The sequence below is a fragment of the Eurytemora carolleeae genome, unplaced genomic scaffold (assembly GCF_000591075.1).
Source record: "Eurytemora carolleeae unplaced genomic scaffold, Eaff_2.0 scaffold129, whole genome shotgun sequence".
NCBI lineage: Eukaryota > Metazoa > Arthropoda > Copepoda > Calanoida > Temoridae > Eurytemora > Eurytemora carolleeae.
The window spans coordinates 501416-513210 of record NW_019396235.1 but is presented as its reverse complement, the minus strand read 5'-3'; the positions used below and the strand labels follow the sequence as shown (position 1 = coordinate 513210).

The window sequence follows — 11795 nt, the reverse complement described above, 5'->3', positions numbered from 1 at the left end:
ACTTTATAAACGGAGCTGCTCCTAGATCTCTGCTATGTTAGCTGTACTTACAGTTTGAGCTGCTCCCTGAGTAATTCCCAGAGTCTCTTTCTATGAATATCTCAGTTCTCCTCTGTATACAGGATATTCCAGTGGGTAGTTCAGACGGGCTGGTACGAGAGCAATTGGTCCGGCTCTAGAAGCTACAGGATATGAATCCCTTGATGAGATCTACAGATGAGTATGGTGGAATCCCTTGATGAGATCTACAGATGAGTATGGTGGAATCCCTTGATGAGATCTACAGATGAGTATGGTGGAATACCTTGATGAGATCTACAGATGAGTATGGTGGAGTCCCTTGATGAGATCTACAGATGAGTATGGTGGAATCCCTTGATGAGATTTACAGCTGAGTATGGTGGACTCTCGTGATGAGATCTACAGATGAGTATGATGATATCTCTTGATCTCTCAATCATGTCAGGAGGACGATAGATCCCGTCCTCGTAGATCATCATGATCTCTTCTTCACCTGGAGTCATTGGTCTATATTGCATGGTATTCTAGCTGCTCCATATCTTGGGGTGTCTCCATTGAGAGAAGATGGAGCTTCTATATGTCCAATAGATCCTGTCTGCTCTGTATCTCGAGTGTTCCTATTAAATAATGATGCTAAGGCTAAGGCTATATTCTAAATATTACACCATGCTTTAAATACTACAATATCCATTTTAGGATTCTATCGTCCTATTCTAGGTTCAAGATATCTCTATCCTATACCCATCTAAAGAATTCAGTCCGTCCTATTTCTGGTTCAAGATATCTCTATCCTATACCCATCTAGAGAATTCAGTCCGTCCTATTCCTGGTTCAAGATATCTCTATCCTATACCCATCTAGAGAATTCACTCCGTCTCAATTCTAGGTTCAAGATATCTCTATCCAATAACCATCTAGATAATTCAGTCCGTCCTATTCCTGGTTCAAGATATCTCTATCCTATATCCATCTAGAGGATTCAGTCCGTCCTATTCCTGGTTCAAGATATCTCTATCCTATACCCATCTAGAGAATTCACTCCGTCCTATTCTAGGTTCAAGATATCTCTATCCTATACCCATCTAGAGAAATATCTCAGTCCTATTCCTGGTTCAAGATATCTCTATTCTATACCCATCTAGAGAATTCACTCCGTCCTATTCTAGGTTCAAGATATCTCTATCCTATACCCATCTAGAGAATTCAGTCCGTCCGATTCTAGGTTCAAGATATCTCTATCCTATACCCATCTAGAGGATTCACTCCGTCCAATTTCTGGTTCAAGACATCTCTATCCTATACCCATCTAGAGAAATATCTCAGTCCTATTCCTGGTTCAAAATATCTCTATTCTATACCCATCTAGAGAATTCACTCCGTCCAATTCCAGGGTCAAGATATCTCTATCCTATATCCATTTAGAGGATTCAGTCCATCCTATTCCTGGTTCAAGATATCTCTATCCTATACCCATCTCGAGGATTCAGTCCGTCCTATTCTAGGTTCAAGATATCTCTATCCTATACCCATCTAGAGGATTATCTCCGTCCTATTCCTGGTTCAAGATATCTCTATCCTATACCCATCTAGAGAATTATCTCAGTCCTTTCCCTGGTTCTATCCTATATCCATTTACAGGATTGTTATAGACATTTCGAATGAATTTTGACAAATTTTTTGTTTATTTCAATTGATATGACACCATCAACACCAGAAAAAAAACCGGTTTTTCAAAAGTTAAAGAGTACTTAACATGACACGCTGATTGGTTAAATTGTTAACTACTTTCTTAGATATAGAATGAGTTTTAAAATAATCTGATATATCAAAATCTACATTTAAATTCTAAATATTAAAATAAACAAACTAAAGAATTAAATTGTGCTCTTGCATTATGATATACTAACAATTTTAAGAAAATGAATTTACAAGGATAATTATGATATACAAATAACTAGAGAAAAAGAGGATATTTTACAAAGAATAATCATTGGATAGTGACATAATTCCACATTTTCAATAAAGAAGATCCAGGAAGTCCAGGAACTCAAGGTTCTGATGACAGGACTCAGTCTTCATCTAATCCACCTCGGCATCTGTATTCTCCTTTCCAGGACGGAGAAAGCATTCCTTCTTGTGTAGTTTCCAGTCAAGCTTCTGACAGCTTGGACTACAGTATCGTCTCAGCTTACACCTGGTACATTGCTTGAACTTGAACTCCCAGTCAAGATGAACGCAGGGGAAGTGTCCACAGTTGATCACAAACTGTTTCACATCAACTTTATTTATTCTCTCTGGCACAGGAGTAAACTCCGGGATATTCTCATAGATACTGTCAACCGTCTTTCCATCCAGGATTTCCTTCAACGCAGAGTACACAGACCCATAGTAGTGAACAATTGGCCAGTACATGTCAGGATCCTTAGCAAGCTGTAGAGGATGTAGATCCATGGGCTGAAGAGCCATAACACGGATAGCAGTTATGACTTCATATTTTCCATAGTTCCAGAAGTAATCTTGTTTCTTCAATCCTGACTTCAGGGTATAGATAACACTGTAGACTGAACCAGTAAATGATTCATCTTCACTGAAAAGAAAACTGTTCTCATAAACACTTAAAATCCTTTCCCGAGCCAGCTGAGCACAATCAGTGCAGGAGTTCCCAATACTCATTACAACATGCTCACAGCTATACATTGTTTGATCATGGTGCAGTCTCTGTAAATATCCTTGATCAAATACAGCCTTAGCATCCATCCTTACTCCAGGATCTATCCTTGGTACAGTGTTATCCTTTTCATTGTAGAGATCAGCCTTCTGGATAAAGATAGGGTTCTCCACTGGTCTGAACCCACCATCATTGCTCAATCTCATGACATGATCTTTTACAGAGACACTTACTATCGTAGGTTCAGGATTGCAAGATTTCAGAAAAAAAAAAACACCTGCTATCTTGGGGAAGAGTAACAGTTCATTGAGAAGAATTTTTGAGGATTTGGAATCATTAAGAAAGATTAATCTGAATAGTATTAGTCCTGTCATGCCGTAACTGAGTACCTCCAGTTCTTCTCCTTGCTTATACTCCTGCTTGCAGTATATTAGTGTGCCGACTAGATCTTGAAAACAATAGAAGCGAAGAACATCCTGAGAAGTCATAAACCTGTTGGAACTCTTCATAAGATAATCTTTCATTGCCCGACTCATATCCCTCTGGATAATAAGTATCCTTCCCAATGCAGCAAATCCTTCAACCGAGTTTTCTTCTGCAGCCATATTGTAGTATTTTATAGCTTTCCTGTCACTAAAAGGTCGGCTCTTCATGAAGGGAGGACGGATTGCTAGCTTACATTCATCCCAGTCAAGGACAAACCTGAACTCATAGGTTAAACCTATGATCAGAGCAGCTTTCCAGTCACCTGCCTCAGCCAGCTTCTTCATATCCTTCCTGGATACTCCTGCTTTAGAACTTATGTACTCTTTAACCATGTTTAGAGCCTTTGTGTCATGAAAATATAGAACCGCTGAAAAGAAGTATTTAAGAGATGTACAGCTGACAAGTTCACGACTTTGAAGGCAATGTTCATCCTTACATTGATCCCTGCACTGTGTACTACAGTACCAATGTAAACTACAGTTACAAACTAACGCATCCTTGGAGAAACCAATATCATATCTGCAGGAGAAACATTTGGTATAACTGATCTTTGTATTCAAAGTGTAGTTCTTCTCTACTTTGTGGGCAGATACAGACATCTTGGACAGGTTTCCAGGTAAATTAGAGATATCTCCAGATTCAGCCATCATACGTCTTTAGTCCAACCTAGTATTATTTAAATCTGTGATTGTAGTGTACATTTGTACTTGAAATTATTTTTTTATATTGAAACAGGAGGGTTGGAGGATAGAAAAAAAGTGTAAGACTGTATTGGGACTAAAAATTATTTATTTATCTTGGCATTTTTGTAACATGAATTTACCACTGTTTAAACAATTACAGCTATATTCTATACAAAGGTTTATCCACTAGATGCAAAAAATCTTAGTTATAGCTTAATTTACCTTAACTTTCATAAAATTTACCTTAAAATAAACTTGAGAGTAGGGTGTTCTGCAAATCTTAATATATAGATAATAATAGTCTTCAATTTATCATTTTTCTGAAAACAGAATAGTTTATAATATTTAACTACAAATATGAACACCGTACATAGTTTTTACAGATATTTTATATTATTACATTGTTACAAGTTACAACATATATCATACAAATATTTTTCATCAATTTAAATACAATATGATATTTGATATATTTGGATTGGATGTTTTGTAATTTATCCAGAGCCCGAAATTTAAAAGAGTATCGTTGAACGAAACTCCCGAGTTCCTTTTTGGGGTCTTAACTTAACATTTCTGTAAATTCTAATGTAAGAAATTCAAAAAAAAATGAAGAATGTAACGAAGCTAAATGAAATAATATTTCAGAACAAAATGTTGATATCCACAAAATGGCCTAGTTTCAAAACTGGTTTTTGTCAAAGTGATTAAATACTAAAGTGGGCCAATCTCATAGTTGGATGACGACATTTTATGTCCCAAGTATTTAATACATATTTCGGAATGGAGTGAGCTTTGAAAGAACAAAAATAAGAAGTTTTAAAGATAGATTCCTGTATAATTTGAAATGCCAGACAAAATCAATGAGTTTATTAAGCGACTTTATAGTATTTGCATATAAAATAAATAACTAAAGACGACATTTACATGGGTCTTTAGTCTATTTTTTCTAGTCTTTACTTTTCAAAAGAAATCTTTTCATGTAATTATTTCCAACCCAAATAAAACCTTATGATCCAACCTGTCGTCGTTGCCTTAGTCTGTTCCACTTTAGTATTTATTCACTTAGGGTTTTTGTAACGATACCCTTGTTAACCCTTAACAAGGAGTTCTCCATTGTAAAGTCGTCTTTAACTTAAGTTCCGTCTCGGAGACGACCAAACCAAACAATTTCAACCCCCCCCCCCCCTCCTCTCTCCGACAAAGTTCTAAACAAAACTCACGTGCAGTGATTCTATTACAAAAAGTTAAACAAAAGAATAATTTTCATATAAAAATAGTGCATTTCATTGATAATCAATTGTCATTTCATTTCAGAAGTTTAAAACGTCTTTTTAGTACTGTTCATACCATTGTTTGTTCCCGACTTAGTTAAATAGATTGTAAGGATTTTTCCCCATTATAAACATTATTTTTACTATTTGTACCACAAAAAACAAAATGTAATTTTCAGAGAATAAAGCGATTTTATTATTATCAATTTTTGAGACGGATTTGTTCTGTTTGTGTATCAGCTGCAGTAATCTGGACCAATAGTGGGGGAAAATAAATATCCTTCAACTACCAATCTCAGTTGACTTGCTTGTTGTTTCGTCTAGAGAATCAATTTTCTTGGGGCCTACATTTCGATCTATGGTTCCTGTTCTTCAAGAAAACCTCGAGTTGAATCCCAATACTCCTCTCCATGAGGATACTCCTAATGACCCACCTCCTGAAACCCCTTATCAGGATGTTCAAAGATGTACAAGAAACACTCCCTGTCGTCTGCAAGGATGCATGATTTGTCACACACCCACCGACCATGTCCGCAACCTAGACAAGGAACTGGACAACGATGACACCAACTCCCCCTCCTTTGTGTCCCAAGGGCTGCCTCCAGAATGGAATCCCCCTGAATAAAAGGGCTTGCATGCACAGTAACCAGGCCCCCTGCATCACGGACTTAAAGGTCAGCGCCAACAAGTCAGTCCCCTTGGTGGAAACCATGCTAAGTTGGGAAATGCTTTGATAGGAATCCAATACAACTCAGGCTGTCAACTCAGCCTCATTTCACGGTCTGCCCTCTCAACTATTCCTTGGTCAACGTACTCCCTTGGGACTTCCTCCCAGGTGAAGAATATAACCTATGCTGGTGAAGGTAAAGCAGTACTCACTGCTGCTGTCAAGCTGAGGATGCAAGGCAAGACTCTGAAGTTGTCTACCATAGAGGAGGACCTCAACAACAGCTCACCCAACTCTGTCACCTGGTCCAAGTCCCTCCTCGCCAACACCATCAACACCATCATCATCAAGACATTGACAGTGCAGGACATGCAAGGTCAACTTCTTCTCCTCACCTTAGCTGAAGATTTCACCAGCCCCACCAATGCGAGACCAGCTCCTCAAAATCACCAAGGAGAAGGGTATTCAGGCCATTATGGACAACACCGTCATAGACCCCATCAAGAACAAGGTTCAAGTAAATTGTCTCTACAAACCGAATCTTCCAAATCTTGGTGAAAATTATTTTTGTGCAACTAAGCGGATCTATGCTCTGCATGTTAGAATCTCCGACAAACCTGAAATGGAGGCAGAAATGGACAAATACATCAATCAACAAATCAACAATGGAAATTATATCAAGATCAATCCTGACGATCACAGAATGAGCACCAACTCCACTTTGTAGCCTACAACTTTGTGGTATCCTCCACCAGCTCCTCTACCAAAGTCAGGATGACCACCGACAGCTCCATGCACACCGAGACTGGTCTCAGCCTCAACGATGTCTCCCAGCCTGCACCTGCAAATGTTCCTAATATGAGAGGAATCCTAATTTGTTCCAGATGCCACCCTCACTTTGCGGTTTACGACATTCTAAAATTCTTCAGATCAGTACTTACTTCTGTCAAGGACTCATTCCTCAGAATAGTGTGTTCCTTCTGAATTAATCCTCAGAGCTCCACTGGGCATCACCCTCACTCCTAACCATGTTCTTCAGGGGTTCAGAGTGTTTTGGAGACAAGGTCAACCCCGTCGCTCCTATTAACCAGCAAATCTCCAGGTGGAACATCGTCCTCAACATGTTCCACTCTCTATGGGAGGAAGCGTATACTAGGCGCAAGTTCACTGCCACCTGGAAGGAACAGAGCAATATCCCTCAGGTCAGGAATATAGTCCTGTTCAAGAAAGAACCTATTTACAAAAACCCAATCTCAGCAGCCAGAGTAGAGCACCTCCTTAGTAGAAAGAACGGAGATGTCTACGGCCCCACCATTAGCTATCGTCATGAGGTAGGAGGACGCAAGATAGTTGTTGACAGACACCTCAACCAGTTGAACCCGTTCATGAACCTGGAAACTCCGTGTCCCCAGGAAACTGTATCTGGTCTCACCTCGGACTCCATGTAAGCAAGAAATCTAGCTCCAGCTCAGAGATTCTGACCTGAGCTGACCCAGGATGTATTCCACTCAGATCTCACCGAAATCAATCAATAGAACTCTACCCAAGCTCTAACACAGGACTCCATTCCTTTATAATGTTTACAATAAACTACTCGTTATTCAAGCTTAATTATAATTGACGACATTGTTCTGCAATTTCTTTGACTGTAGTTATGTTGTGTGTCTGTACCAAAAGAGTGTGCGTGTGTAATACCGAACTCGTCTGCAAAGCAGTGCGACTGGCTTTCTTATGCCAGACCAGCGCCATTTCCTTTCCCTTTTTTCTTATTCCCTGGTCTGCATTAGCGATTTATATTATTGTATATCTATGAATGTGTACTACAGTGCCAATGTAAACTACAGTTACAAACCAACGCATCCTTGGAGAAACCAATATCATAGCTGCATGAGCAGCATTTGGTGTTAGGTTCAAAGTGTAGTTCTTCTCTACATTGGGGGTAGATACAGACATATTGGCCAGGTTTCCAGGTAAATCAGAGATATCTCCAGACTTGAACATCTCGGTCAGGTTTCCAGGTCAATCAGAGATAACTCCAGACTTGTACAATGTACATGTTAGATACGTCCTCAGTCGAACCTAGTAATATTATCATGTTTCACTTTAAAGTTTTTAAAGGGAAATTATAACGTGGGTTTAACATTGAATTATATATAAGTAGATATTAATTATTCCTCTGTAAAAAATAATTCAAGATAATTAATTAATTCACCTTTGTTAAAACTTCATGGATTTCTTCATATTTGAATTACATCTTTAAGGCGGGAGATTATCTGAACTTTCTTTTAAACTTTCTTACTCATCTTTATCCTGCTCAAGGTGCTCAACAACACTGGTGTATCCGTTTGACTCTACATCAGAACCTGGAGTTAACCGGAGCACGTCCTGAACCAGAGAGATAATTTCTCCGATCTTGAAATCCGGTAGTATCACAGTATACTCACACAGGGTTAAGTTGAACACTGAGGTCGAACTGAGTTCGGAGAAGATGAGACTAGCAATCATAGAGTTTATCTTTAGTTCTCCGTCCTGACAAACCAACCTACACAAGATATCGTAAGTTGGTAAATATTAAACCCTAGCTTTATACATTAAACTGAGCAATACAGTGTAAAGTAGCTTCCTCTGTATTATCACAGAACTAAAATCATAATTATTGTAATGTAATAACTATAATAATAATAATAGCCAGTTACCCATTATTTATTAATAGTTTGAAACCATGGAGCCATTAATTTGTTTAAAAAACTCAATTAATAAAATCTCCATTCCAGGAGACTTAAACGGAGTAGTGAGACCAGTGCAAGTAACTTTCCTGGCAATAAATTCTGTGACTATTTTATCTCCAATATTAAGTTTTTAAAATTCCCCCTTCCTTGAATAGGAGTACTTTCTTCAAGCCTAGCTACAGGAGTAGCTAATAGGAGTATTCTCTTCAACTACAGCTATAGGAGTAGCTAATAAGAGTATTCTCTACAACTACAGGAGTAGCACAGGAGTATTTCTACAACTACAGCTACAGGAGTAGCTAAGGAATACTTTCTTCAAACCTAGCTACAGGAGAAGCTAATAGGAGTATTCTCTTCAACTACAGCTACAGGAGTAGCTAATTGGAGTATTCTCTACAACTACAGCTACAGGAGTAGCTAATAGGAGTATTCTCTACAACTACAGCTACAGGAGTAGCACAGGAGTATTTCTACAACTACAGCTACGGGAGTGGCTAATAGGAGTATTTCTACAACTACAGCTACAAGAGTAGCTAAGGAGTACTTTCTTCAAACCTGCTAAAGGAGTAGCTAATAGGAGTATTATCTACAACTACAGCTACAGGAGTATTTCTACAACTACAGCTACAGGAGTAGCTAATATGAGTATTCTCTAAAACTACAGCTACAGGAGTAGCACGGGATTAATTATACAACTACAGCTAAGAGTAGCTAAGGAGTACTTTCTTCAAACCTAGCTACAGGAGTAGCTAATATGAGTTTTCTCTTCAACCACAGCTACAGGAGTAGCACAGGAGTATTTATACAACCACAGATACAGGAGCAGCTGCCAGGAGGAGTTAAACTGATGGAAAAATCAAGACGACCTGGAAAATAAAAGAAATGTTTTTAACAACTCCTTGTAACTTTTATATTTGTAAAAACTCCTAAATCTATACCTCTACAAATTCTGACTTTTATCTAATGTAAACATTTATTCAGGAATTTTATAAATGAGATATTTAAAGGAAGGTATATAAATATTGTAATGTCAATGATCTAATGCTTTTATATTTTAGGTTTTTTGACCTTGTTCTGTAATACAATAATTTCAAACTAGTGTCATACATTTTCATGATCANCATCTTTCCATCCAGGATTTCCTTCAACGCAGAGTACACAGACCCATAGTAGTGAACAATTGGCCAGTACATGTCAGGATCCTTTGCAAGCTGTACAGGATGTAGATCCATGGGCTGAAGAGCCATGACACGAATAGCAACTATGATCTCATATTTTCCATAGTTCCTGAAGTTGTCTTGTTTCTTCAATCCTGACTCCAGGGTGAAGATAGCACTGTAGATTTCACCGATGACGATTTCATCTTTGCTTAACAGAAAACTGTTCTCATAAACACTCAGAATCCTTTCCCGAGCCAGCTGAGCACATTGAGTGCAGGTGTTTCCAACAGTGTTTAGATCATGCTCACAAAGATACAGTGGACGATCTTTATTCAGTCTCTGGAAGAATCCCTTATCATATATCGCCTTAGCATCCATCATTACTCCAGGATCTACTTTAACCAGAGTAGTCTCCTTACCACGGAACACATCAGCCTTCTGAGAAAAGATCAGATTGTCAACTGATCGTTTAGCATGAAACATGAACAAATTGGAATAGAAAACAATTCTTGGCTGCGGAACACAGGATTTCAGAAGAGAAAAAACCTCTGCAATGTTAGGGAGAAGTAAATACTCTTTGAGAACAGGAGACCTTGGGTTTAATTCGAGCAATCTGAACAATATCAATCCAGAGACTCCATGGTTAGGAAGTTCAAGCTCTTCTCCCTTCCTGTATTTCTCCCTGATATCATTTGACACAATGCGTAGTTCTGGAAAACTCTTGGTGAGAAGGATAAATTTGGAGCACTCAATCTTTCGGAAACTCTTGAGTGCGTAATCATTAACCTCTCTATCTGTACCCAGTTGTGCATACGCTTCTACAGAGTTCTGATCAGCCGCCATATTGAAGTACTTGATAGCTTTCCTGTTGGTAAACAGTTGACTCTTCTCGTAGGGTGGACGGATTGCAAACTTACATTTACTCCAGTCACAGATAAACCTCAGCTCATAGGTTAAACCCAGGACTAGAGCGGCTTTCCAGTCTCCTGCCTCAGCCAGCTTCTTGATCTTATCCCTAGAAACTCCAGCCTTAGATTTGATGTACTCTTTCACCATGTTGAGGGTATCCAAATCTTTATAGGAGCTCAGAATATAGTGATAGAAGGAGTCCAGAGAGTCACAGCGGAAAGAGTTCATCTCCGGTACACAGTAATCCTCCCTACATTGATCCCGGCATTGTGGACTACAGAACCAATGAAAATCACATCTAGGGCACAGCAAGGCGTTCTTAGTGAAAGCAATGTCGAAGCTGCAGGTACCGCATTTGGTGTTGTTATTCTTCAAGTTCAAGGTGTACTTGTTCTTCATGTTGGGGGCTGATAAAGACATCTTGGCCAGGTTTCCAGGTAAATCTCCAGACATCTTCAGAGAATCTATTGGCAATATAAATATAAAGTAGTAATCTCTGTTTATTTCCATGTCCGATCATAACTCATGAATACCTGGACCAATTTGCCTCAAAGGTTGATTGGGGAACTCAATTGAACCTCGGGAATGATTAGGATTATTAGGTTCCAGACAGAGCTGGGTTCCCAATCTAATATGTTAATAAAGCTAGCTTGGGAACACAGCTTTGCCCAGAACTAAACTTTTGCTTTAAAAGTCAACCTAGACTCCAGTTCCAATTTTCCGTAGATTTAACGGAGTTTCCTCAATCAAAATTTGAGGCAATTGTTCCAGGGGTTCAAGAGCTATGATCGGACATACAAACAAATAGACAAACAAACATTAATTACAACTTTAAAAATATAAATTTTAGATTTTAGGGTTTGAGAAGTTAAGAGTAAATCTTGCCATTTCTTAACAGATTTTCTTTGAAAATACATCTTTTTTTAAAAATTGATCGTACTTGCTGTAATGAATAACTTTTTATGAAAAAATATGTAATACTTACATTAGGTATTATTGAATCTTATATATTCTTCCTTAGTATCTAGGAAAACATATATATATATCTGAAAAAAAGATTATTTAAATAAACTGGTTTTAAATCTCTAGGAAAAGAATTATCAATATATATAATTTACAGAATAATGATGTATAGATTCCATTTATTATTTTTACATTTTATAATAAATAATAAATAATAACTTAAATGGGATAAAATGGA

At 38.1% G+C, this 11795-nt stretch overlaps 1 protein-coding gene and 1 long non-coding RNA gene across 4 annotated transcripts; both read right to left on the bottom strand.

The window, feature by feature from the left end:
• Nucleotides 1–1839: 1839 nt before the first annotated feature.
• LOC111698962 (uncharacterized) lies at nt 1840–11642 on the bottom strand. 3 transcript variants are annotated; one of them, XM_023469463.1, is made up of 3 exons: nt 11580–11642; nt 9648–11058; nt 1840–2362 (listed from the first exon to the last, which is right to left on the bottom strand). In XM_023469463.1, exons 2-3 carry the CDS (start codon nt 11045–11047, stop codon nt 2101–2103), a joined length of 1662 nt encoding a protein of 553 aa, XP_023325231.1. In that variant the 5' UTR covers nt 11048–11058; nt 11580–11642; the 3' UTR covers nt 1840–2100. The 3 variants fall into 3 exon arrangements, with proteins under 3 accessions (XP_023325231.1, XP_023325232.1, XP_023325230.1); XM_023469464.1 differs by lacking the exons at nt 9648–11058; nt 11580–11642 and adding an exon at nt 7630–7745 and having other exon boundaries at nt 1840–3644; XM_023469462.1 differs by lacking the exons at nt 9648–11058; nt 11580–11642 and adding an exon at nt 4102–4190 and having other exon boundaries at nt 1840–3841.
• LOC111698963 (uncharacterized) lies at nt 7768–9101 on the bottom strand. Its single transcript, XR_002764650.1, has 3 exons — nt 9081–9101; nt 8009–8338; nt 7768–7875 (listed from the first exon to the last, which is right to left on the bottom strand). It is a non-coding gene; the product is annotated as an uncharacterized LOC111698963 (long non-coding RNA).
• Nucleotides 11643–11795: the final 153 nt, after the last annotated feature.